The sequence below is a fragment of the Podarcis erhardii genome (assembly GCF_964252035.2).
Source record: "Podarcis erhardii genome assembly, chromosome: 1".
NCBI lineage: Eukaryota > Metazoa > Chordata > Lepidosauria > Squamata > Lacertidae > Podarcis > Podarcis erhardii.
The window spans coordinates 130,332,073-130,359,845 of record NC_138497.1 but is presented as its reverse complement, the minus strand read 5'-3'; the positions used below and the strand labels follow the sequence as shown (position 1 = coordinate 130,359,845).

The window sequence follows — 27,773 nt, the reverse complement described above, 5'->3', positions numbered from 1 at the left end:
AGATGTTGAGAAGAATGGAGATCAGCAGGATCTTGGAAGCTGCCCAACAATAGCAGCATCTGGGCAGAAGAAAATAAGCAAGCACAGACAGGTTACCAGGTCCACTATGGTGGGATCTATTTAAATTAGAGCAATTATTTGTAAATTTGCATTTACACATATCAATTAGCTTTAAAAAATATTGTCCAGCCCAGGCCTCTTGATGACTGCCGTAATATTTGAACCCAAGCTGTTCACATTCAGTAGTCAATGCCATTTATTAAATGGAAGCCTTTGGCTATGGCTAAACTAGGAAGACAAATCTCAGGCCTGCGTTACAGCAATATATAGACCATAGCATAATGCTAGTATAGAGTCAGCAACACAAATTGAACCAACGGATAATAAACTCCTTGCATGATGAGTTGACCTATAATAATTTCCCCAGAACACCTGATCGTATGTTATGCAGCAAATTTCTTTTCAATCTTCTGCACTGTCCATGTAAAGAGGACTCTTAGGGTCACAAATTTGCCTGTTTTCAACAAGGAAACACATTTTCACCGGCTTTTCCCTTCCGTTAGGTGTTCCAGCTACAAATTTGGCCAAAATTTCTGTCTAGGGCAGGTGGGGTAGGGTTTTGGGGGGATGCATTCCATCGTGGGCAACTTTGGGGGGAACACGTGCCAGCGGTTTGTGAGGGAGATGGCGCAACAGAGTTTTTTATTCATTCACTCAGGTGATTTACATGCCACCTCATATTTCATAGAAACCTCAGAGCAGTTTACAACATCCTAAAAATACTGCAAATAAATGTCAAATGCAACAAAAAGAGAGTAAAAATGTCCATATTTTAGAGCAGCACAGACAAGAATAAGATGCCCTCTTAAACATCAATATACCGTAATTTTCGCTCTATAAGACGCACCAGACCACAAGACGCACCTAGTTTTTGGAGGAGGAAAACAAGAAAAAAAATATTCTGAATCTCAGAAGCTAGAAAAGCAAGAGGGATCGCTACACAGTGAAAGCAGCGATCCCTCTTGCTGTTCTTGCTTCTGGGATAGCTGCGCAGCCTGCATTCGCTTCATAAGATGCACACACATTTCCCCTTACTTTTTAGGAGGGAAAAAGTGAGTCTTATAGAGCAAAAAATACGGTAAATGGAAGCAACTAACACATGGGGACCATAGCAACAACTAGCACATCCAAAATACCTCAGAGGCCATCAGCCTCATCTATCAAACATTAATTATTCAGTTAAGATACTGCCTTTCTGCCAAGTCATCCAAGGGCAGTCTAAAATTTCCAAACACCCAAACAAATATGTTACATAAAACGTAGAGTGGCAGAGTGCTCTGAAGCCAGCTGCAAGTCGGTGGTTTGTGTAGTCCCTTCCCGGCTCCTTCACCTCTGCCTTCCCTCAGAGCATGCTGTTCTTTCTTAAGCAGTCCCAGGAAAGGTGGAGATGCCCCAACAACTCTCTCAGGTCATGGCTGGTTCTGTCCGGAGTGTGTATTTATAGGTAGCAGAAGCACTCAGAGGTCCGGTGCTGCCTCCTCAACTTGAGTTCGCATGACATGGGGCGACATGACACACTCCTCACTCCCAAAGCTCCTGGCTCTCACCAGGCAGGAAGGACCACAATACGCATGGGGAGAGAAACATCAGCCCTCACCCTCCATGCAACGCAAAAGGGTATCTGCAGAGACTTTGCTCATAAATGCTTGGGCTGGGAGTGTTCTCAACAAGTCTCAGGTGTCTTCCAGTCATCTCTTATCCTTCCGCAGGAGGCTATAGTCCAACCACACAGCATAATGGCGTAATACTGCTGGTTATTTTACTCGAGTCCACTGATACAGTGGTGCCCCGCAAGACGAACGCCTCGCAAGATGAAAAACCCGCTAGACGAAAGGGTTTTCCGTTTTTCGAGGCACTTCGCAAGATGAATTTCCCTATAGGCTTGCTTCGCAAGACGAAAACATCTTGCGAGTCTTGTGATTTTTTTCGCTCCCCCCCCTTTTTCTAAGCCGCTAAGCCGCTAATAGCCGCTTAGCCGCTAATAGCCGCTAAGCCGCTAATGGCCGCTAAGCCGCTAATAGCCGCTAAGCCGCTAATAGCCGCTAAGCCATTAATAGCCGCTAAGCCACTAAGCCGCTAATAGGGTTGCTTCGCAAGACGAAGAAACCGCTAGACGAAGAGACTCGAGGAACAGATTCTTTTCGTCTTGCGAGGCACCACTGTATATAGATATCTCAGCTCTTAGGGTTTGGGGAAGTGGAGAACAGGAAGTTAAAGGTAAAGGTAAAGGGACCCCTGACTCTGGGGTTGCGGCGCTCATGTCGCTTTACTGGCCAAGGGAGCCGGCGTACAGCTTCCGGGTCATGTGACCAGCATGACTAAGCCACTTCTGGCGAACCAGAGCAGCACACGGAAACGCCGTTTACCTTCCCGCTGGAGCAGTACCTATTTATCTACTTGCACTTGGATGTGCTTTCGAACTGCTAGGTTGGCAGGAGCAGGGACCAGGCAACGAAAGCTCACCCCGTCGCGGGGATTCGAACCGCCAACCTTCTGATCGGCAAGTCCTAGGCTCTGTGGTTTAACCCACAGCGCCACCTGCCTCCCTAGACGGAGAACAGGAAACCTGCCATCAAAAGTTTTGGGAGGAATTTGACGTCACGCTCTTCCGACTGTTCCATCAGCGAAAGCTTTTCTGACAGAATGATCCCCCTCTCCTCCCCCCATGCATGCTGTTCTGGGAGTCTCCCAATTCCCCAGAGCATATTTTGGGGAGGGACAGGGGGTGCCCAGAGCGGGGAGGAGAAGGGGAAGACCTGTGGTGCAAGCGAAAGCCCTTGCTCTGGCTTCTGGTAGCATGCCAGGTTAGTTGAATCCCTCCCTCTTGTTTGTTAAGGGCGCTGGGGATTATTTGTGAGGGCTAAAGTACAGTTCCCAGGATTCTTAGAGAGAGGTGTGCTTTAAATATATAATGCGCACACAGTCCTCTGGTTAGTTGAATCTGGGCCTGAAAGCCTTGCTTTCCGAACAGCTGCAAAAGGAAAATCCCTTCAAAAAGCAAACACAGACCCATTAAATTTGATCAGTGTTGTTTGGGCATGTTCTGAGTGCTTCGTACATGAAGAATGGTTTGGGCAAGACGCAACAGGGAAGTGAGGCTGCAGCATGAGAAGTTTTCTTCTTGAGCAGATGTCAGCATGTGACCACAAGGCCCAAACTGAACACTGCAAGGTGGACAGAGATTTCTTGTTCAGTGTCCTCTCTCTGCTGCACTCCAGAAGCCACGCCTTAAAGTGAAGCTCTGAACCACCTGGAAGAAATGAAAAGGCCCTGTGACATAAGGATCATAGCTGTCAACTTACAGATTTGAAAATAAGGGACCAGCAGCCTTGAAAATAAGGGACCAGCAGCCAAAATAAGGGATTTTAGTCAACCAGTTAAAAGGGACCAGATCATTTTGTAGAGCAGCGCCGGTTTTTAGCCCTTCGTTTCCAGAGGTTGCTGCTCAAGACACCAGCCGATGAAACACTGCAATTAAATAACTACAAGCAGCAACCACTTTTTGCACAAAACGAAGTCCAAGCTACGAAGATGCTGCTGCAGTTCTGTATCTTTTCTCTCGTGCTCCATCTGCAGCTCTCAGTTCCATCAGGTGGGGCGGGAGAAAGGGGCAGGGAAATAGCGCCCAAAGCAAACCCGCAGATCAGACCATCTATGCTAGTCTACCACTACAAATCTATGGGAGAGGCGCTTGCGGTCCTTCCCTTGTAGCCCTTGGAACACCTGCCCGCGCCTCCGCCTCCTCCTCTTCCTCCTCTCTCGGAACTGTTTTCTCTATGGTTGCCCTCGCTCTCCTCTCAAGGCTCCTCAGCAATTCATAGACCATGCCAGGCTGCCCATCTCATCTGGGTCCTTCGGCGGCACAGCCACAGTATGGCCTACCGGGAGCGGTGGTGACGGGCAGAGGGGAGGCCCCAGGCAGAGACACTCAGTTCGGCGGCCTTGAGGAGGATGGCGGCGGAAGGGCCCGAGGCTCCCGCCAGTCCCGGCGGGGAGGGGCTCCCGGGGGCCAAGGCTGGTGAGAGGAGGCCGGAGGGGGGCGGGCCAGGTAGCCAAGGAACACAGCTGGAGCCTCCCTCCTCGCTGGCCGGCAGGGAGGGAGGGAGGGAGCTGCTTCCTTTGAAACCTGGGAAATGTAAGGGACTTCCATCAATAAGGGACAGCAGCGGGACATGGCACTGGGATAAGGGACTGTCCCTCCAAATAAGGGACGCTTGACAGCTATGATAAGGATCTAAAGTTATTATTTCACCTGATTAACCAAAAATAACATCCACTCCTCAATCAATTCATGAGACCAAGGTTTAATAAAATGTTAGAAGTAGCAGCTAGCGTTTGGGTTCCTTTTGGTTTCTCATTTTTACAGTCTTAAGTTCAGTCCTTCACATTTCCATGTCAGCTTGTGATTTCTTCATTTCTAAACAAGTCCCTCATGAAAACTCACTGGCATTTTAGTGCCAATCTCTGCTAATATGCACATCCATGTATGCAATTTTGCCTATTGTACACATTTTTGCAATGCGGTTTTCTGCAGTACAGCGCATTCTTTTGTTATTTTCACTAATGCATCTTTGTAGAGGTGACTTAGCTGCAGAACTGCATTGCAGAAAGAGGAGGGAGGAAGTCAAGTTTTGAAATGTTAAGATTATTGTAAAACTATTGAAATGTATATAACTGAAAATTATATATATGGACGTGGGTGGCGCTGTGGGTTAAACCACAGAGCCTAGGACTCGCCAATCAGAAGGTTGGCGGTTCGAATCCCCGCGATGGGGTGAGCTCCCATTGCTCGGTCCCTGCTCCTGCCAACCTAGCAGTTCGAAAGCACGTCAAAGTGCAAGTAGATAAATAGGTACCGCTCTGGCGGGAAGGTAAACGGTGTTTCTGTGCGCTGCTCTGGTTCGCCAGAAGCATCTTAGTCATGCTGGCCACATGACCCGGAAGCTGTACGCTGGCTCCCTCAGCCAATAAAGCGAGATGAGCGCCTCAACGCCAGAGTCGGCCATGACTGGACCTAATGGTCAGGGGTCCCTTTACCTTTACATATATCTATATATATATGGGTCTGCAGTTCTACTTCAAGCAGCCACTTCCAGCTCATGTGTGTGTGTATTTCTTTGCAGGGTCGTGCAGTTTTTTGCAGCCTTTACAGAGGGGGGGGGGAGAGAGATAGAGATAGATAGAGAGAGAGAGAGATGATAGATAGATAGATAGATAGATAGATAGATAGATAGATAGATAGATGATAGATAGATAGATAGATAGATAGATAGATAGATAGATGATAGATAGATAGATAGATAGATAGATAGATAGATAGAGGCGCATGCACTCAGATACACGGAGCCTGGTACACAGAAAGGTCCTGCCGGGAACTAGGGGGGAACTAGCCTAGTCCCACTAGTCCATGGTCCGTACGCCACTGATAGAATTGTGTATTACCTCTGAGTGGTGGGTTATTAGATGGGCTTCACAGCTGCCATGGACATGTATTCATTGTTGTAGTCATGAGAGCTCGTGACATGGCGGCAAACCTGGAAATAGACATTTAAGATTTTAGATTGCTGATTTCTATCTACAGTGCTACCTTGGTTCTCAAACGCCCAAAACCCGGAAGTAAGTGTTCCGGTTTTTGAACGTTTCTCGGAAGCCAAACGCCCGCTGTGGCTGTCAGCTATTGCTTCCAGGGCACCTGCACCAATCAGAAGCTGCGCCTTGGTTTTCGAACATTTCAAAAGTCAAATGGGCTTCTGGAATGGATTAAGTTTGGTGCTTTTGTTTTTGCTATTTATTTTGATTTTTTTTTGTTTTTGAGGCTTTTTCAGTTAATTTGTGACCATGTGGAACCTAGTTCAGCTTACTGATTGATTGTGTGACTGCAGAAATGGATAAACAATGACTTTCATCTGTGCAGGTAAGAAATAATAATAATTTTAATTTTTATCATCTGCAATACTGTCTTATTTATTTCATAGTACAGTACATTGATTATTGCTTTCATTTTATGGATCAATGGTCTCGTTAGGTAGTAAAATCCATGTTAAATTGCTGTTTTAGGGTTGTTTTTAAAAGTCTGGAACGGATTAATCCGTTTTGCATTACTTTCTTTGGGAAAGCATGCTTTGGTTTTGGAACGGACTTCTGGAACGGATTAAGTTTGAGAACCAAGGTACCACTGTATATCCATATAGACCAGGCTGGCGTGTCCTGATTCGCTGCTCAAAGTGGGCCAGGCCTGTATATAGATATGGCTATGGTTTCAACACACCTAACATTCCCATCTTAGGTTTTCTACGGTTTGCTAAAGCCATGGTTCATCTCCAAGGACCAATTCACACATACATTCAGATGGTGTTGGGATGGATGAACAATGTTACGTGTGAATGTCGCATTCCGTCCGTCTGTCTTTTGGGCCTTGTGTACGCAAATCAGGAAGCTGGTGTCAATGGAAGCTCCCTTGTGTACGTACCCAATCCCCACCCTCAAAAAAGGGGGGCACCTGCACTAACATCTACATGTTAGTCTCTACGCGGGGCTGCCCTTGAGACTGACCCAGAAACTCCAGCGGGTGCAGAATGCCGCAGCGAGACTCCTTACGGGGTCCTCGCTGCGAGATCACATTCACCCGGTGCTATACCAGCTGCACTGGCTCCCAGTGGAGTACAGGATCAGGTTTAAGGTGCTGGTTTTAACCTTCAAAGCCCTATACGGCCTAGGACCCTCGTACCTCTGGGACCGCCTCTCCTGGTATGTCCCACAGAGGAACTTATGGTCTTCAAATAAAAGCATCCTGAAGGTCCCAGAGAGGTTAGGCTGGCCTCAACTAGAGCCAGGGCTTTTTCGGCTGTGGCTCCGATCTTGTGGAATGCTCTGTCACAAGAGACTAGGGCTCTGCGGGACTTGACATCTTTCCGCAGGGCCTGCAAGTCAGAGCTGTTCCACCAGGCCTTTGGTCAGGGCACAGCCTGACTCCCTCCTTCGGCAATCTTCACAGAATCTCTAGCCCAATGGTTGCCATCAATTTGATTTGAATTAATTTTATAATGAATGATTTTAGAATGTTGTACTATTTTATTGTTGTTAGCCGCCCTGCGCCCGGCTTCGGCTGGGGAGGGCGGGATATAAATAAAAATTATTATTATTATTATTATTATTATTATTATTATTATTATTATTATTATGTCTCCTTATGAAGGAAAAACAAGATGTAACCTGGCCCTGAGGCCTACTTTCAAACAGGAAGAATCCAAAATGGACTTGGAGGCAACTTTGCCAGATTTTGTGGAAAAAGAAATAAACTAAATTCACTGTCTTCTCACCAAGACTGCTCAAATGACTTCAGAGCTGGCCAGTTATTTGTTTCTCCTTTGGAAGGAAGCAATAAGGGGGATTGCTACCTCGGGTCGTTTTTGCTGATGTTCACAAAGTTTTCCCCCCTCTCCCTTTCCTCAAGCTCCAGGTCTTTAAATCGATAAGCAGCTCTGTCTTAGAGAAATTGAAAGTAAACTGCTGTCACCGGTGACTGAATTCCAGTCGTAAATAAATGGCTCAAATTTGTTCATCAAAGCAGTTTCCATTCGACGTACTGACTCCGTAGGTGTGCGAGGGTGTTACTGACTCTGCATCTCGCTAACGAAAGCCCAAATGTCGCTCCATCTCGCAGCGACAAGTTAGGAACCTTTGAAGAAGGCTGTGCAGATCACTTACCACATTTCTCAGGCAGCATGCTGTGAAACAGAAGATGCAGGCAACAACGGAAAAAACAGTGAGCCCAATGAGTATCCATGATGCAGATTCTGAGAACAAGCAGGAAACCTTTGAATCTTCTGAAACTTTTGAATCTTCTGCATCTTCTGAAAAAAATATAAATAAATAGTTTTTATTAGATCTTCCGGCCTAAGATCAACCACTATTGTCTGTACATTTATTTCTTTCCTTCTTTCCTTCTTTCCTTCTTTATTTGCCAGTCTTCCTTAGCCCTAGTGACTAGGGATGGAAGGATCTGCCATTTCATTTTATGATTTCTCCAATCTTAAACACAGTTCTTCATTTTAAAAATCCTCATGAAAATCCAACAGCCTTACTAAATGCATACTAAATTTCTCCCAGGCGGTTTCGACTAATGTACACATTTTTTTCAAGCAGTTCCCCCTAATTTCGTATTACTAATATACTCATTTTCATGCAAACTTTCCCCTGATATATGCGTCTCGCTAAACATTGTTTGACAGAAGAGCTGCATCGCAACGTTCGCTGAAGTGCAGATTTCAAGCGATGGCTTGGAATTTGGTTGGAGCATGGTTTTGGGAGGTGTGAATTCAATCAATTTGCCTTTAAATGCAAACTGAATCGAATTTTCACTCCACCTCTACCAGCCACACTATCCCTCATGAGGGTAAGGCCACAGTCACAGATGGAGGGAAGCAGGAGGCACGGAGAAAGTTGTAGAACTGGCCACCATCTTAGTCTCATGAACCTCAGGGGAAATGTGGCAGTTTTCCTCCCAACACAGTAGATCTGACTGGTAAATTCGAATTGTAGGTTTACCATCATAATACCACACTGTCCCCAGAAAACAACACATTAATAAGCCAAGAGACAAATTCTCACTTTTAAAAAATGCAGTATAGAAAGCCTTCTATACTGGAAGGATGATTTAACTTTCTAGACTTTAGGCATCTTAAAAAACAGAGACATCACCTTGCCAACAAAGGTCCATAAAGTTAAAGCTATGGTTTTCCCAGTAGTGATATATGGAAGCGAGAGCTGGACCATAAAGAAGGCTGATCGCCAAAGAATTGATGCTTTTGAATTCTGGTGCTGGAGGAGACTCTTGAGAGTCCCATGGACTGCAAGAAGATCAAACCTATCCATTCTGAAGGAAATCAGCCCTGAGTGCTCACTGGAAGGACAGATCCTGAAGCTGAGGCTCCAATACTTTGGCTACCTCATGAGAAGAGAAGACTCCCTGGAAAAGACCCTGATGTTGGGAAAGATGGAGGGCACAAGGAGAAGAGGATGACAGAGGATGAGATGGTTGGACAGTGTTCTCGAAGCTACCAGCATGAGTTTGACCAAACTGCGGGAGGCAGTGGAAGACAGGAGTGCCTGGCGTGCTCTGCTCCATGGGGTCACGAAGAGTCAGACACGACTAAACAACAGCATAAGGTGTATCTCTTATCACAGATGAATGACTAGCAGGACTCTCATTTTTACACTTAGACAACAAAGATAAAGCAGTCTACTGACCTTGGATATATAGATGTTTTTCAATTGTTTCACAACAATGAGGGACAGGTGCGTAGATTTCTAGGCAGCTGATGTAGGTATCACTATGTTTGCTTTTCAAATCTCTGAGAACAAATGACACTTTATCACCAGAATGCACTGGATTACAAATCTCACTCCTGGTAATACGTGGTTTCCCTTTTTCTATGTAGAGATCACAGACTTTTTGTTTGTGCTGCCCTCTGAACAGTTTTATATGGAAGATGTCAGCACTGTGTGGCAAAGGGCAGTCAAATGTGAAGTTTTCTCTTGGAAATTCATCATTGGAGGCAGTAAGATTCCCTGGAAATGGAGAGAGAATGAAATTGTTCACAACAAGCATATAAAAGAGAAATCCCATTGGAAGTACAAGCATCTCTTCTTCTATTTTATTTTATTTTATTTAAAAAAAGAACATTTGAGGAAAAGAGGAACGATAAAGAGGGGAGTTATGCTCTTTCTAGACCCCCAATCCCGGATGTTTTCTCTGGTCTTATAACATGTACATCATGAGCTACCATAAGCAACAGGAACATCTATGCCCACCTACGGCCAGGATACCCAATAAGATGGACTACAACTCCCATAAGCCCCAACTAGGATGACCAGGGATGATGAGAGTTGTAGTCCACAACATCTGGAGGCAAGCAGGGGTAGGCAACCTAAGGCCCGGGGGCCAGATCCGGCCCAGTCGCCTTCTCAATCCGGCCAACGGACAGTCCGGGAATCAGCGTGTTTTTACATGAGTAGAATGTGTGCTTGTGTTTAAAATGCATCTCTGGGTTATTTGTGAGGCATAGGAATTCGTTCATTCCCCCCCCAATATATATATATATATAGAGAGAGAGAGAGAGAGAGAGAGAGAGAGAGAGAGAGAGTCCGGCCCTGCCAGAAGGTCTGAGGGACAGTAGACCGGCCCCTTGCTGAAAAAGGTTGCTGACCCCTGATCTTGACTATCTCTGCTCAACGGCCAAGAATTTCCAGTGAAATCTTCCCAAATTGCCTAACTGGTTTGTGTAAGCAAAAAGTCATTTGAATTTTAATGGCTATTTTTTTTATTATCTATTACCATCCTTTGATTTCATTGTTGTTTTATTATTTTATTATTTTGCTCCATGAAATAGGTTTTTAATGTTGTGCATCACCCTGCGATCTTTTGATAAAGGGCAGCATGTAAATGGAATTATTATTAATTTTGATGATGATGATGTTCGTATTTGTATAGTTCAGGGATGTCCAACAGGTCGATCGCGATCTATTGGTAGATCCCTGGGAGGTTTTGGTAGATCGCAGTCGATGGCTGGGTCCCTTTCCTTAGCGTTGGTAAAATCGAATCCAGCCCCACCCCCTCAGCCGTCCCTCCATTGTTGCACAATCTGCAGACGGAAAGATGGAATTTACTCAGTGAGGCTCTTTATTTCCTCAGCAATCTGTGAGTGGCTCTTCCCCTTTTTCCCTCCCAAGAGCTTAGCCTTGATCTCCCAAAAAATGGGGCTTACCTCCTTTCTTACTCCCTATAAAAAGTTCAGTAACTTTGCCCTGAACCCCGAAAAGGGGGGTAGATCACTGCCAGTAGATCACAGTCTCTTGGGAGTTGGCCACCCCGGTATAGTTTAATTTTAGCAAGCATTTGTTTGCCTTAAAAAGGTAAAGGTACCATTAGGTCCAGTCGTGGCCGACTCTGGGGTTGCGGCGCTCATCTCACTTTATTGGCTGAGAGAGCCAGTGTACAGCTTCCAGATCATGTGGCCAGCATGACTAAGCCGCTTCTGGCAAACCAGAGCAGCGCACAGAAATGCTGTTTACCTTCCCGCCAGAGCGGTACCTATTTACTTGCACTTTGACGTGCTTTCGAACTGCTAGGTTGGCAGGAGCAGGGACTGAGCAACAGGAGTTCACCCCATCGTGGGGATTCGAACCGCCGACCTTCTGATCGGCAAGTCCTAGGCTCTGTGGTTTAACCCACAGCAACACCCGCGTCCCATTCATTTGCCTTAGAAAGTTTTAAAGTTCTTCTAAGTCTTTCACTCTCAGTTTTCCTCTCTTCTGTGCCCTTGCCAGGGACTGAGCTCGATCATTTGATGACCCAGTCTGAAGGCTGCAAACTTGCAGTTTATAAATGTGATGAAATGCCAGCCAAAATAGTTTATTCTGAACAGATCTTCCGGATGATATCTCAAAGTTTAAAACTGACTTGGTCAGATCCTTGTCCATGGTTATGAATCTTCTTAAATCATGTTAACTGCAATCCAGCTCAGAATCGGGCATGCTTAATCTTTGTTGATTTCAGTGGTGCTTAAGTATATAGTGGTACCTCAGGTTAAGTACTTAATTCATTCCAGAGGTCCGTTCTTAACCTGAAACTGTTCTTAACCTGAAGAACCACTTTAGCTAATGGGGCCTCCTGCTTCCGCCACACTGCCGGAGCATGATTTCTGTTCTTATCTTGAAGCAAAGTTCTTAACCTGAAGCACGATTTCTGGGTTAGCGGAGTCTGTAACCTGAAGCGTATGTAACCTGAAGTGTATGTAAGCTGCGGTACCACTGTACATGCATACTGGATCGTAATCCGTTGCTCCAATCCCATACACAGGCTGCTTTAATCCCAATTGCTTGCATGAGATTTAAACAGCCTAACATGATACAGGATTGTAGACATCATTTCTTTCCTCTAAATTTTTGTATCATTTCTCTAGATCCGCAACAGTAAAAATAGAAATAAAGTTTGGCATGCTAGATTGATTCCAGCCAAGCATCCCCCCCCAAAAAATATGTACCTTTCAGTGAAGCTCTGCTGGATGCAAATGATGAACAGGAGTCGCCACCTAAAAGCAAAACAGGTGTTTTTTTCACCCATGGAAAACATTTCTCATTCTGCAAACATTGTATGTTAATAAGTAGTATTAACAAGTAGCAGGAATCTCAGTGTCCAACGTGGGTCTCAAACCCACAAGACTGAGATTGTGAGTCTCATGCTCAACCGACTGAGCTATTTGGCAGCCAAGAGGGAAACAGAATCCCAGAGGATCTACTATTCACACAAACCCTTTGTTCTCCACTGAGTCTCCCTTCTGCTGTTCTCAGGTGCCTTGCTCTATATAAGGGCTAGATTTATGGACAACTTACAGGATTGCCATTTGTCCTCTTTTTCCAGGACATGTCCTCTTTTTCATGGGTAGAATTGTCATAGTGATCCATAGTTAAAAGTAAAAGTTGGCAAATGTGAAAAGTTTTGCTCTTCAAAATATGGCAACTCTATTTCTGTTCTCTTGTTGTTTGTGTCTCTTTAAAAATTAATAAAATATTGATATTTAAGAGAGTGTGGTGGGTTGGGCAGTGGGAAAGAGCTCAGTCTGATGTCCCAAAATTCAGTGACCAAAGTTTCTGGGTTGGGCACATGAACTCCTAATGTATTTGTTTATTTCTTTGTTTAAAATGCAATTAGGCCACCCTTCAGTTGAAACCAGCTCCCAGCAGAGCTCACAATATTAATAAGAAGACATAAAATTCGATAGTGGGATTTAAGACAGCAAAGAGTGATGAAGAGAACAGAGCGAGGTGAATTAAAACCAGCTCAAATGACATGGTGAAAAGCCTGACCTGAAAAGGCACCAAGTTTGGTACCAGGTGGTGTCTCCCTTGAGGAGACATTTCATGGTGACCTGAGAAGACCCTTTCTGCCGTCTAACATGCCCCACCTCAGAGGCAGTGGACCTGAGAGGAAACTCTGAGGAATATAACATTTGGACAGGCTCCTAAAGTAGAAGGAGGAGGTCTTTCAAATATCTAGGTTCCAAGCACGAAAGGTAAGCAACAACAGATATGTTCTGAACTAAGTGGGAAGGCGTCACTGTGTTTTTATTAATTTGAAATGTATTGAACAAGCAAGGGATACCTACTGAAAAGCAACTTTTCACAGGAGAACTTATTGCAAAAATCAGATAGAACCACGCTAACCATGTGGACACATCACACTTACTTAACAAAAGAACTGACATATTGGAAAGGTCCTAAGGGATGGGGAGCTATGCCACAATTGGAAACTCCAAAAAGCTGTATTTATCTGGAAGGTGTCTAGCTACATCTTCAAAAAAAGAGCTTATTTAGTAAGAGAAACAAATCGGCTCGACTTGACCTCTAGACAGCCAAATTTCCATAATCACTAATTAGATAATGAATATTTGACTACCGCTGCTTTTTTAAAACTATAGTTGGTTTTTAAAGCATTGCTGAAGGATAGGTTTATCAATATGCGGTACATAAACAGATAAAGGTTCGCTTTCTTTGTATATGAAAAAGGGAAAAAAACACATTACTTTTTTGCCTCAAAAACCACAGGAAGCACCAACTGATGTTGGCAGAAATCCACCCATCCTTTGAATTTAAGCAGTGGTTCAGTTCAAAACTAATGTATTTCCATGTAAAAAGTTGTTGTTTTTATTTATTTTTAATTTTAATGTATATACCGCTCTTTATCAAACGATCTCAAGGCAGTTCACAGAATAAAATACAAAATAAAATGCAAGTAAATAATTAAACCAAAACGACAAAATAATAACTCTCCACTTCCCACAGAGACTTTTTTTTTTTTTTTTTTTTTTGCCTCTGTAAACAGGTGTGTCTTTAATATATGCACCATGATCATTTATGGCACAATCCAGTGCATGTCTGCTCAGAAGTTACCGTAGCTCCAATGGGTAAGAGTGTAAAGTAGGATTACAGCCTTGGGCACCTAATCCCAAATAATTCAGCAATTAGTGGTGTCAAAAGTTTATATTTACAGTTTCTCTTGCTGCTATTTCTGGTAGAGACCAAGGAATGAATAACATTTAGTCCTTAAATCATAGCTCCACCCAGAAGTGGCTTAACTCAATAGAATAGAATGAGATGGTAATACTCATCAAAAGAGCATAAGTGTATGAAACCTGCAGCCAGAGACATTTAAAAGACTGCAGGAACGTTCACCGTGAAAGTTTATCCACCAAGGCTTTCTGACCAGTGTTCCTCTGCTACCTCTTCCCCACACAACCTTCCACTAGTAAATTGATCAGTAAATGGCTGCCGGGAGACTGTGGAGATCACTTACCATGAAGAGGCTCAAAGTAGAAGCAAAAAAGGCAGATCGTCACAATATATAGCTTCATGCTTCTTGAACAGAGACACTGACGCTTCTCTTTTGTTCTATTTTGAGGGGAAGAGGTTGAAGCTTTAGAACAATTAGGGCTCCATTCCCTTTGAAATCTTCAGTGGGTAGAGGAAGGCAACTTCACCGTCGAGAAGTCATCTTGCATTTGCCAAAATATCTCACCACCTTTTCATTAGATCCCACACCTTTGACACGTCACCACAGAAGGTCTTCATTATCCATCCGAGATCTGTGGTGGTTTCCCCAGTTCATTTCTTGGTAAGAACACTGAGCTTACAATTATCAGCTTATGCTGATCTAAAAATGAATATATATCATGATGATGACAGCATTTACGATGCAAATTTTTGCCTTAGTGCTGTAGTCCTCTGGATAACCTGACCCTGACCCTGTGTATGGAAAATAAAGTCTTAGAAAGGGAAAAAAACTAGGTTACAATATGTTAAAATTAACTTTAAGATAGAAAATAGATGAAGATGGAAAGGACTTGCTGAAATAATTAATTGAAGTGGAAGACAAAAAGGGAGGTGTTGAGGAAGTCAATGAAACAAGTGTATGAAAGTTAAGATTTGAAAATATTGGAAGTGTTTTTAATTGTTTTTGTTTTGTTTTGTTAATTTAATGTTTTATGTAGTGTTTTTGTTTTTGTTTCTGTCTTTGTATGTTCAATTTTTCTTTTTTCTTTTTGTAATTTCCAAAATCTTAATAAATATTTTATATATATATACATATATATGGAAAATAAAAGTCTTAGAATGGCCGGAGAAGGGAACCTTTTTTCCCCCCAAAGGGAAATGAAGAAGACCCAGGCAACTACTGACCAGTCATCTTGACATCAATACCAGGAGAGATCCTAGAACAGATAATTAAACAGTGGGTCAGTAAGCACTTAGAAAAGGATGCTGGTTTTACTAAGAGCTAGCTTGGGTTTCTCAAAAAGAAGTCATGCAAAATGAATCTCATTTCTTTCTTTTGATAGAGCTACAAGCTTGGTGGATCAGGTGAACACTGTAGATGTAGTGTATTTCTGTTTCAGGAAGGCTTTCGACAATGTCTCCCATGATCTTCTTGAGGAGAAGCTGGTAAAATATTGACTAGATGAATTTTATTATTAGGTGAATTCACAGCCAGTTGACTGACTGAACCCAGAGTGCTCACCAATCATTCCTGATCATTCTCAAAAAAGGGACCACTGGGTTCTGCTCTGGGCCTGGTGCTGCTCAACATATTTATCAATTACTTTGATAAAAGAATAGGGGGACACGGGTGGCGCTGTGGTCTAAACCACAGAGCCTAGGGCTTGCTGATCAGAAGGTCTGCGGTTTGAATCCCCGCGACGGGGTGAGCTCCCGTTGCTCGGTCCCTGCTCCTTCCCACTTAGCAGTTCAAAAGCACGTCAAAGTGCAAGTAGATAAATAGGTACCGCTCTGGCGGGAAGGTAAACGGTGTTTTCGTGTGCTGCTCTGGTTTGCCAGAAGCGGCTTAGTCATGCTGGCCACATGACCTGGAAGCTGTCTGCGGACAAATGCCGGCTCCCTCAGCCTATAGAGTGAGATGAGTGTGCAACCCCAGAGTCGTCCGCGACTGGACCTAACGGTCAGGGGTACCTTTACCTTTGATAAAATAATAGAGGAGATGGTCATCAAATTGGCATATGACACCAAAGTGGGAGGGGTAACACCTCGGAAGACAGAATCAGGATTCAAGATTATCTTAACAGTTTGGAGAACTGGGCCAAAACTAATAGCCATGTTCAAATATATAAAAGGATGTCACATAGAGGAGGGAGAAAGGTTGTTTTCTGCTGCTCCAGAGAAGCGGACACGGAGCAATGGTTCCAAACTACAAGAAAGAAGATTCCACCTAAACATTAGGAAGAACTTCCTGACAGTAAGAGCTGTTCGACTGTGGAATTTGCTGCCAAGGAGTGTGGTGGAGTCTCCTTCTTTGGAGGTCTTTAAGCAGAGGCTTGACAACCATATGTCAGGAGTGCTCTGATGGTGTTTCCTGCTTGGCAGGGGGTTGGACTCGATGGCCCTTGTGGTCTCTTCCAACTCTATGATTCTATGATTCTATGATTCTAATAAAATGAATTTCAACAGGGGGAAATGTTGGTGCACAGATATTAGATATAGTTGTGGCCTTTTCTTGCCCGTTAACCTTATACACTGTATCCGTGTGTCTTTATTCTTCAAAGCGGGGATCGGGTCCTCAAACCACAACAAAGCCTTATAAGGAATGGTTGAGGGAGTTGGGTATGTTTAGCCTGGAGAAGACTCCTCTTCATTCTACTGCTCTCCTTTATCTACTTCTCACTTCTTCCTTCCTGTCCTCCCCACCAGCTTTCCTCTTGTTTCCTTTCTTTCTTTTTAGTGTGTTCATTTCAATGCTTCTTCATTCGGTCTACAAATGTGTAGATTCTAGTAATCTCCTTTGTTCGTCATCTCTTCTTTTGCTTGAATGTGCACACTCACACCTGCTGCTCTGTTACTTCACAAGTCTACAATTGCTTCATACATTTCCCGTCCTCAAACTCTTTCTGTCCCTTGTGTCTGTGGCAATTTCCATCAGGACTGCAATAAGATGGGTGGAGAAATTTTAATCTTTACCTCTGCAGCTGAAATCCCCATGAAAATCTCTCACACACAGCAATTACTTTTTGCTGAGGTGAGCTCAACTGGGTTGAATGGAACTCCTTTAAAAAATAATATTAATGCTATATTATTACACTTTTCAGCCAATCTTGTCATACATCAAACAAGCTTGTAGTGGAGGTAAGAACAAAAGAAAAGCAAAATGACATATGAAGGAGAATGAGACCCAAGTAGACTATGTCCCCACAGCTTCGAATTCTGCTGCTCAAACTCCACCTCCCAGTTAACTCCTGACTGAATTAATACTCTTCCAGGGCACTACACACAGTCCTTCAATCAAAGCTCAGAATCTCCTTTCCCTAGTTGTAGATATTTTCTTCCAAGTGGACATTTCAACCCAGAACCAACACTCTCTCTTAAACCATCACCCTATCTCCCTCTCAAACTAAACACTATCTGAACACTCTCTCAGAAACGGCTCCTTTTATTCTCCCTCTGGCCCCACCCCCCTATGACGAGCTGTCTTGGTAGCCAATTAGAGAGAGGCTCCAGCCCCCTGGTGGAATTCTGAGGGATTGTATCACTGGGAATGACAAGTGAGGTGAGCACTGTTGCATTCAGGTCCTGCTCACATCTGGGTCTCCTCTGTAAGAAGTAGTTGTAGGACTTAGATGGGGCTTTCGCCTTATCCAGGAAAGCTCTCCTTATGTCCTCTATGCCGGATATGAATGCTTGAAGAAGGCTGATGACTGTGAATTACATGGGAGTTCTTTCTTTTCTAGCCTTAATGTCTATTTTTTTTTTATTTATTTTTGAAAACTTGAAGCTATAATTCAGATTGGAACAATCTGTTTGAATGCAGGATTTTCTAACCACAGGTTGTCTGTTACCATCTCCCCCCGAGCGCTCTGATCACTGACCTCTTCATCGCGCTCTCAAGTAATTTCCCTGGAGATGAGCTTGAACAATCCAATAACATGCACACTGACAGCCTCATTTCTGAAAGGAGATGACTATTTTCTCTGTTGGTTTCAGACAGGCTTCTCTGACTACAGTTCTTCCAGGAAAACAACTTGCCATTTGTCGACAGTTGTCATCATAAGATTCCACACAGTCATTTCCATACTCATCCATGATCTTCTGCAATTAGGACTATAAAGAAATGTGTGCATTCTTTTATTTCCATCTTGCCTACCATTTTTCTGCTTCAGCCTCCGGATGAGAGCATTGCTATTGTTACAAAGCAGCCTTTCTTCTGAACAGCTTTTTGATCCCTTGCATGAGTTCTTGTGACCTCAATCACAGATGGAGACATGGAGGGGTGGAACTTGGTATTATGGCGCCCTGTTTGAGGCCAAAATGTGAACCCCCATCCCACCCACAACTGTCGGGCAGTCTTCTCAAAGCCAAGTAAATGAGATGCAGGGCTTTGGGAAGGAGTAGCGAGGGCTACTCAAAGGTCTCAAGGTCCGTATAGTTAAAGCTATGGTTTTCCCAGTAGTGATGTATGGAAGTGAGAGCTGGACCATAAAGAAGGCTGATCGCCGAAGAATTGATGCTTTTGAATTCTGGTGCTGGAGGAGACTCTGGAGAGTCCCATGGACTGCAAGAAGATCAAACCTATCCATTCTGAAGGAAATCAGCCCTGAGTGCTCACTGGAAGGACAGATCGTGAAGCTGAGGCTCCAATACTTTGGCCACCTCATGAGAAGAGAAGACTCCCTGGAAAAGACCCTGATGTTGGGAAAGATTGAGGGCACAAGGAGAAGGGAATGGCAGAGGATGAGATGGTTGGACAGTTTTCTTGAAGCTACCAGCATGAGTTTGACCAAACTGTGGGAGGCAGTGGAAGACAGGAGTGCCTGGCGTGCTCTGGTCCATGGGGTCACGAAGAGTCAGACACAACTAAACAACAAAAGCTGTCCTTCCAGTGAGCACTCAGGGCTGATTTCCTTAAGAATGGACAGGTTTGATCTTCTTGCAGTCCACGGGACTCTCAAGAGTCTCATCCAACACCATAATTCAAAAGCATCCATTCTTCGGCGATCAGCCTTCTTTATGGTCCAGCTCTCACTTCCATACATCACTACTGGGAAAACCATAGCTTTAACTATACGGACCTTTGTCGGCAAGGTGATGTCTCTGCTTTTTAGGTTTGTCATTGCTTTCCTCCCAAGCCTCTTTTTACATACAAACACAAAACACAAGTTGCAATCAGTCAGCGATTTCAACCTGAAATTGGAGTTCTTCATTAAGGTAGCTTGTTTCCTTTCCTCGTTCTGACATTCCCCTCTCCTTTTTTTTTGGCAACAACTTCCATTTTTCTTCAGGCCCTGTGGAGCTCGCTTGGTAATGATCTCTCCATCACGAGGCTAATGGAAGCAATCAGGGTTTCACCCTGGCACCGTGCCAGATAAAATGCTCCTCTGAAGGAGCGATCAGGTGCTTTCCTTTGAGGAAACGATTTGGCTCTGTGCTCCTTCGCTCGGGTAATGTCGGAAATTACTTCTTCCCATGAAGCTAAAAATAGTGTTTTCTGCCTGTTTCAAAGCCCCTGTTCTAAAAGTACTTGTTTGTGGGCTGGAAGCGATGAGGTCTCAAGGTGACATGTATCCTGAGGCCTTGTGCTTCAGCAGCAAGCATAGTAAGAGAAAGAAAGAAAGAAAGAAAGAAAGAAAGAAAGAAAGAAAGAAAGAAAGAAAGAGCTGTGATGCCAGTCTGATGTAATTGTTACATTTTTTTAGACTTGGAGACCAGGGTTCAGAGTCCTTCTCTGCTCCCCAGTGACAATGAGCTAGACATTATCTCTCAGTCTAAACTGCACCATAGGTCATTGTGAGGGTAAAATGGGAGAGAAAAAGTACATATATTCCAACATTTCTCCAGTAAAAATAAGGACAGCCTATTCCATCATAATAATATTTATGCCATGTCCATCTGACTGAGTTGCCCCAACCACCCTGGTTGTCTTCCAACCTATATAAAGACATAATAAAACATTAAACATTGAACAACTTCCCTCTATAGGGCTGCCTTCAAATGTATTCTAAAGGCTGTATAGTTGTTTATCTCCTTGGCTTGGGGGTTGCATAACTTCATACCTTCCAACATTTCTCTGATAAAAATAGGGATGCCCTAAGGAAAAGCGGGACGTTCCGGGATCAAATCCGAAACTGGGATGGCTTCTTTAAATCTGGGTCTGTCTCTGGAAAATAGGGACACTTGGAAAGTCTGAAAGCATTGTGTCGCCTCACGTTCCTTAAACAAAAGGAGTGATATACAGTGGTACTTCGGGTTAAGTATTAATTCATTCTGGAGGTCCGTTCTTAACCTGAAACTGTTCTTAACCTGAAGCACCACTTTAGCTAATGGGGCCTCCTGCTGCCGCCGCGCCGCCGCCACACGATTTCTGTTCTCATCCTGAAGCAAAGTTCTTAACCCGAGATATTATTTCTGGGTTAGTGGGGTCTGTAACCTGAAGCCTCTCTAACCTAAAGCGTATGTAACCCAAGGTACCACTGTAAATGTAATTATTAGTGACCTGAGTGTTGTATTTACACCAGGAAAGCCTATCTTCACCATCTCCCCACTCAGCCATGAAGCTCACTGGGAAGTCACTGTTCTTGCACAGGCTAACCCATGGGTAGGCAAACTAAGGCCCAGGGGCCAGATCCAGCCCAATTGCTTCTAAGTCCGGCCGCAGATGGTCTGGGAATCAGCGTGTTTTTACAGGAATAGAAGGTGTGCTTTTATTTATGTTACGGTAAAATCTGGGTGCGAGGCTGCTCTGCCACCCAGCTTGTCGGACTAAGTCCGCGGGTCCCTGCGGAGGAAAATGAGCTCAGCTGGAGACAGGAGCAAGCAGCAGAAGATCCAAGTTTATTGCACAACAGGTTCAAGGTGAGACTGAACAGTGAGAAAGGGGTGACATGAACTTTTGAAACTTCCCTCCATGTCCCAGAATACAGTGCAAAATACATCCCAGTTACATCATGAATACATTAAGAAGAGGTTGGGTTACACAGATTACATCATGAATACATTAAGAAGAGGTTGGGTTACACAGGATTAACATATGGAGGAGGGAGGGGGGAATATGCAGAGCTGAAGATATGCACAGATAAGCACATCCTGAGTACCAGTGATGAGAAGACAATGGTCCATGTACTGGCATTGCCCGGAGGCAAGGCTTGGCAGAGCGATTTGACAGGATTAGGGTCTTGACACCTTGCTTGAGGGATTATGGAGGACAGGGGAGGTGTCATGGAGTCCTAGAGAAATTGAGCAAATTGGCACGTTGATTTTCTATGAATTTTATAGATTTTAGTCCCTTTTGACATTGACAATTGGAAATAAATGGATATATTGTAGCGAAGAAGAAGGTGAAGAAGATGTGCCCCCCCCTTCCGTATCAATTTAAAAAGCATCTCTGGGTTATTTGTGGGGCATAGGAATTCGTTCATCCCCCCCCCCAAAAAAACAATATAGTCTAGCCCCCACAAGGTCTGAGGAACAGTGGACTATCCCCCTGCTGGAAAAGTTTGCTTACCCCTGGGCTAACCTATTAGTTATTTGTATTGTTTATTCAACTGATATACTGCCCAGTATCCAAGGGGTGTTTAGAGCCTGCTCTCCACTTTATGCAATTTCACTGAAGCATGTGGGGGCCTGTAATGTAACCCCTGTATAAGGGGGGGGGCACATGTTTACTGGAAGAGAGGCAAGAGAGGCTAATACAAAAATGGTTAATAGCTAAACGCTGGCTTAAATTTATAATGCATGCTTTAGGAACTTCTTAATGGTAAAACTATATGAAGTTGGAGGGATTTGAATTGCAAACCCCAGAACAAGAATGTTCTGAAAACCAAACAGAATACATAGGAAGGTCAGAAACAATGATAATACTAGGGAATTAGTTTCCCTGTCCAAAAGAACCTCCCAGAACTACCAGAGAAGATAAAGCTAGATATTTTCCGACCAAATTGTTTGTCTCGCTCTTCTCTAGTTCTCCTGATCTTACTCATACTCACTGAAAGCAGTGTGATCATTCAGTTAATCATACTACCAGTATTTTAAACTGGGTCCCTGCAATGGCCTATTCATTTCTTTCCTTGAGATAAACGGTAGAAAGTGTAGTGCTAAAAAGGTTGGGTGCCACCCTCGATCACTGCCAAGCAGTCGCAAAATTCCAGGGAGGTTCTAGGCTCTCACCCAGGGTTTGTGTTCCCCTGGAGAAATTAGGGACAATGGAAGCTAGTGTCGTAAACAATATATGGTTTATTTTTCACTTATGTACAACCTTTAGTCCTCCATGGAGGGGCGCACAGCAGCAGCACCCCAAAATGCACCAGCCTATCCCTACAGTTGCCTATCTTAGTCTTCCAGGAGCATACAAGCAAGGTTCCTTCTCCACTTCCTGGTCCTGTCTCTGCTCCTTCTCCTGTTCCTAAAACCCTTTGTTGTTGTTGTTTAGTCATTTAGTTGTGTCCGACTATTCGTGAACCCATGGACCAGAGCATGCCAGGCACTCCTGTCTTCCACTGCCTCCCACAGTTTGGTCAAACTCATGGTAGTAGCTTCGAGAACACTGTCCAACCATCTCGTCCTCTGTCGTCCCCTTCTCCTTGTGCCCTCCATCTTTCCCAACATCAGAGTCTTTTCCAGGGAGTCTTCCCTTCTCATGAGGTGGCCAAAGTATTGGAGCCTCAACTTCACAATCTGTCCTTCCATTGAGCACTCAGGGCTGATTTCCTCCAGAATGGATCGGTTTGATCTTCTTGCAGTCCACGGGACTCTCAAGAGTCTCATCCAACACCATAATTCAAAAGCATCCATTCTTCGGCGATCAGCCTTCTTTATGGTCCAGCTCTCACTTCCATACATCACTACTGGGAAAAGGTGATGTCTCTGCTTTTTAAGATGCTGTCTAGGTTTGTCCTTGCTTTTCTTCCAAGAAGCAGGCATTTTTCAATTTCGTGGCTGCTGTCACCATCTGCAGTGATCATGGAGCGCAAGAAAGTAGAATCTCTCACTGCCTCCATTTCTTCCCCTTCTATTTGCCAGGAGGTGATGGGACCAGTGGCCATGATCTTCGTTTTTTTGATGTTGAGTCCTAAAACCCAAGCCTCCTTTATTCATTTGCATTCTGATACCCAGCTCTTTTGATGCTTTAAAGTACTCATGGTTCATCCCCATGAGTTCGCCCAACAAAGGAATTTTCCCATCTTCATCAACACTTGTTGATTAGAATAATAGAATCGCAGAATCATAGAATTGTAGAGTTGGAAGGGACCCCAAGAGTCATCAAGTCCAGGAATCTCAGCTAAAGTATCCATGACAGTTTAAAAACCTCCAAGGACAGGAGAGTTCACAACTTCCCAAGGGAAACCGTTCCACTGTTGAACAGCTCTTACTAAGATTAAAGGCTGCTAAACACTTAGGACCCTTCCTGGGTTCTGTAACTCTTCACGTGCTAATTGCTGGTGCTCAGAAGTAGGTCCCCACACCTGTTCCTGTGAGTTCCGGCTGAAAAAAGGCCCTGGCTGTGTTTCATTTTGCAGGTTGTTTTGTAAAACTGAATTAGATAGGCTTGCCTTTAAATGTGAACCGAATAGGATTCATCTCCCATCCCCAGCTGCGTTCACCATGCATGACATTCTGCACACTGTTGCCTGCGCATAAACGCTTTCTGTGGAGAAGCAGTCTAATATGTGAAATAGCACTGGGAGCGGCTGAAAAAAGGAGCAGATTTAAGGATTGGACACACCAGAAATTCCTTGAGATGGAAATGTGTGGATTGGTCACTAGCTTCTTCAGAGCATTCCCAGCTGAAGCAAGAGCCTCCTCAGAGATTTCTGTTATAGCCCATTTGGAGATTTCGGGTTTTGTCTGAGATGGAGCATGGTGGCCAAAACTTTGTGTAGGTGAATTGGCAAACAGGCACCGGTGTTTTCGCAACGCTTGCTGCCTTTTACTATCGAAAGTTTGCTGCCTGCTAACCTGGTACATCTGCTGGGTTAGAAATGACAAGACTTATTCACCCACCCACTCCATATAATAGTAAGCCCCAGCTGCCAAAATTGCTGAGAAATGTCATTTCCCAATCAGTCCTGCTATAAAGGTAAAGGTAAAGGGACCCCTGACCATTAGGTCAAGTCGTGGCCAACTCTGGGGTTGCGGCGCTCATCTCGCTCTATAGGCTGAGGGAGCCAGCGTTTGTCTGCAGACAGCTTCCAGGTCATGCGGCCAGCATGACTAAGCCACTTCTGGCAAAACAGAGCAGCGCACAGAAACACCGTTTACCTTCCCGCCGGAGTGGTACCTACCGTATTTTTCGCTCTATAACATGCACCTGACCATAACACGCACGTAGTTTTTAGAGGAGGAAAACAAGGGGAAAAAATATTCTAAACGAAACAGTGGGTGTATGAGTTTTGTGGTTCATGCTGTGGCCACAGACATGTGATCTGACAGTGAGTTTGGAGTAGCCCAATGCAAAAATCCTGAGGATCCATGTGGATCCATGCTTTGTAACCACGTTTTTGCACCACTGCGGCCCCAGGCAACAGTGGGTGCGTGATTTTTTTGGTGCAAGATGTAGCCATGGACATGCTATGTGATCTGATGGTAAATTTGGGGTGACCCAGTGCAAAAATCCTGAGGATACATGTGGATCCGTGCTTTGTAACCACGTTTTAATTGGGGAGGGAAGGAAAAGCACTCAAGGGACAAGGAGTACGCGTGGGGTGGGTGGAGAAGGATGCTGCTAATAATGAAGAAGAGGGGTATAAGGGGAGAAGGCTCCTCTCCTTTCCCACTTTGCTCCTTTAAAGCAAGCAGGCTCTGCTTTTCTCCCTCCTCCCTGCTCATCCCCAGCTTAGCGAGCTGAAAAACTTTGCTGTTATGTAGCTAGCTGAGTGGGGAGGAGAGAGGGACAGAGAGCCTGCTTGCTTTAAAGGAACCAACCGGACAGGAGCTGCTTACACTCGTATAAGCGGCGTCTCTCCTCTCCCGCTTTGCTCCTTTAAAGAAGCAGGCTCTCTGTCCCTCTCTCCTCCCCACTCAGCGGCTCTTCTCCCGCTTTGCTGTTTCAAAGCGAGCCACGGAGGAGGGAAGGAAGGGGAACCATGGATCCTCTGCTCACGACTGCAGCAGATCCCCCCCGCCACCCGTAGGCATTCCCTCCATAACACGCACAGACATTTCCCCTTACTTTCTAGGAGGAAAAAAGTGAGTGTTATGGTGCAAAAAATACGGTATTTATCTACTTGCACTGGCGTGCTTTCGAACTGCTAGGTTGGCAGAAGCAGGGACCGAGTGATGGAAGCTCACCCCGTCGCAGGGATTCGAACCGCCAACCTTCTGATCTGCAAGTCCTAGGCTCTGTGGTTTAACCCAAAGCGCCACCCGCATCCCAGTCCTGCTATAGCAGACCAAATGCCATGCACCAGAAAACAGGTGTGAGGAGGCTGGAGATGGATAAGAGAGTGTGGCAAAGGGGGAAAGTGACCTGGAGACACAGAGAAGGCTGGAAAGGAGGCAAGGGTGGACCTTGGTAACATGGTGCCCTGTGTGAGGCCAACATTTGACGCCCAGCCCTTGTGCCGCCTTCCCGGGTAAACAAGGTGCTGGACTTTGGAAAGAAGCTGCGAGGCTCTGGCAGGGTCCCAGAGCCCTCCCACCTCCTTCCCAAAGTTGGGCAAGCACTAACAAGGATGGATGGGGGCTAACAGATTGAGGTTGAATCCTGACAAGACAGAAGTACTGTTCTTGGGGGACAGGAGGTGAGTGGGTGTGGAGGACTCCCTGGTCCTGAATGGGGTAACTGTGCTCCTGAAGGACCAGGTGCGCAGCCTGGGAGTCATTCTGGACTCACAGCTGTCCATGGAGGGACAGGTCAATTCAGTGTCCAGGGCAGCTGTTTACCAGCTGAGACTACTGCAATGCGCTCTATGTGGGGCTACCTTTGAAGGTGACCCGGAAACTACAACTAATCCAGAATGCGGCAACTAGACTGGTGACTAGGAGTGGCTGCCGAGACCATATAACACCAGTCTTGAAAAACCTACACTGGCTCCCAGTACGTTTCCAAGCACAATTCAAAGTGTTGGTGCTGACCTTTAAAGCCCTAAACGGCCTCAGTCCAGTATACCTGAAGGAGCATCTCCACCTCCATCGTTCTGCCCGGACACTGAGGTCCAGCTCCAAGGGCCTTCTGGCAGTTCCCTCACTACGAGAAGCCAGGTTACAGGGAACCAGGCAGAGGGTCTTCTCAGTAGTGGCACCCACCCTGTGGAACGCCCTCTCATCTGATGTCAAAGAGAAAAATAACTACCAAACTTTTAGAAGACATCTGAAGGCAGCCCTGTTTAGGGAAGCTTTTAATGTTTAATAGGTTATTGTATTTTAGTGTTTTATTGGAAGCCTCCCAGAGTGGCTGGAGGGACCCAGCCAAATGGGTGGGGTATAAATAATAAATTATTCTTATTATTCTTATTATTATTTGAGAAGGAAGAAAGAGGGCTCTAGGACCCTGCCAGAGCCCTCACGCCTCCTTCTCAAAGCCCAGCGCTTACTAGGTTTTGGGGAGCTAGCTGGACCTAGTTCCTGTGCCCTTTGTAGGGAAATTGGTTGCACTGCCCTAAATCAGCCTCTGATGGAGGAACTGGGATTCTTCTCCACTCAGGCTGAAATCCTAGCTAGATAATAATTCAGTGGGGGTTGGTGTGTATTAGCTTTTCCTCCTTTTTGAGCCGCTAAGGTTCCTGTTCTAAGCTGCAGAATCTTTGCACCTTAGATATGGCCCAGATGGTTTCTTAGGACCTTCCGTATCAGCCGTAGCTCTGCACATCTTGGCAGCAATTTGCACGGTGCAATGATGTTATTCGCAGCATGTCAAAGTCAAGGTTTCATGTGGGAAGCCGATGATGCTGTCATGGTTTGGGGAATATATTCTGTTTCATCACTGTTAGCCACAGCATTCTATATGCAAATAAGGCAAGTGGGGGGAAAGGTAAAGGGTGCCTCGTCTCTGCTCAGAGATCTTGAAAACATGTTTGTGGTTTTCTCCGGGAACTTGTTTTGTGGTGCCCTCTAGGGGCCTAGAACCTGATAATTTTTTGCTTTCTGGTCCACAGCACAACACAGCTCTAGCTGTAGGTTCTCCTTTAGGCTCTGTGATGCTCTGTGCTAGGTTTGGGTTGCACACGTGTGCCTGAATATACCGCTTGATATTTCTGGATAGGAAATTACCTTGCAATCTGGAAATGTAAACAGTAGGATTTGAATCGTCCTCCAGAGGTTTTGAGATCGGATTCCAAAGCAGTGTGAAGAGGACTTTACGTGGAAATGTGTAGGGTGTACCGATTCCTCCATTAGTTATCACGTTGCATTGCACAATGTAACAAGCTGGTGGAACTTACACCAACTGAAGTTAAGTAAAAGGGACCCCGACCATTAGGTCCAGTCGTGACCGACTCTGGGGTTGCGGCGCCCATCTCGCTTTATTGGCCGAGGGAGCCGGCATACAGCTTCCGGGTCATGTGGCCAGCATGACTAAGCCGCTTCTGGCGAACCAGAGCAGCGCACGGAAACGCCATTGACCTTCCCTCCGGAGCGATACCCATTTATCTACTTGCACTTTGACATGCTTTCGAACTGTTAGGTTGGCAGGAGCTGGGACCGAGGAATGGGAGCTCACCCCATCA

The 27,773-nt window shown here is 44.9% G+C and overlaps 2 protein-coding genes and 1 long non-coding RNA gene across 4 annotated transcripts in view; 1 reads left to right on the top strand and 2 right to left on the bottom strand.

Annotated features, from left to right (window-relative positions):
• The window catches only part of LOC309332440 (uncharacterized protein), a 145,489-nt gene that overhangs the window by 31,304 nt on the left and 86,412 nt on the right, over positions 1–27,773 (bottom strand). The gene's annotated exons all lie outside the window — the stretch shown is intronic.
• On the top strand, positions 1,031–27,773 carry LOC309335565. Its single transcript, XR_014153575.1, has 3 exons — positions 1,031–1,843; positions 2,230–2,306; positions 27,527–27,773. It is a non-coding gene; the product is annotated as an uncharacterized lncRNA (long non-coding RNA).
• On the bottom strand, positions 2,458–14,771 carry ICOS (inducible T cell costimulator). 2 transcript variants are annotated; one of them, XM_081849919.1, is made up of 6 exons: positions 14,414–14,771; positions 12,105–12,152; positions 9,310–9,630; positions 7,768–7,910; positions 5,503–5,594; positions 2,458–3,310 (listed from the first exon to the last, which is right to left on the bottom strand). In XM_081849919.1, exons 1-5 carry the CDS (start codon positions 14,469–14,471, stop codon positions 5,520–5,522), a joined length of 645 nt encoding a protein of 214 aa, XP_081706045.1. In that variant the 5' UTR covers positions 14,472–14,771; the 3' UTR covers positions 2,458–3,310; positions 5,503–5,519. The 2 variants fall into 2 exon arrangements, with proteins under 2 accessions (XP_081706045.1, XP_081706044.1); XM_081849918.1 differs by having other exon boundaries at positions 2,459–3,310; positions 7,768–7,913; positions 14,414–14,764.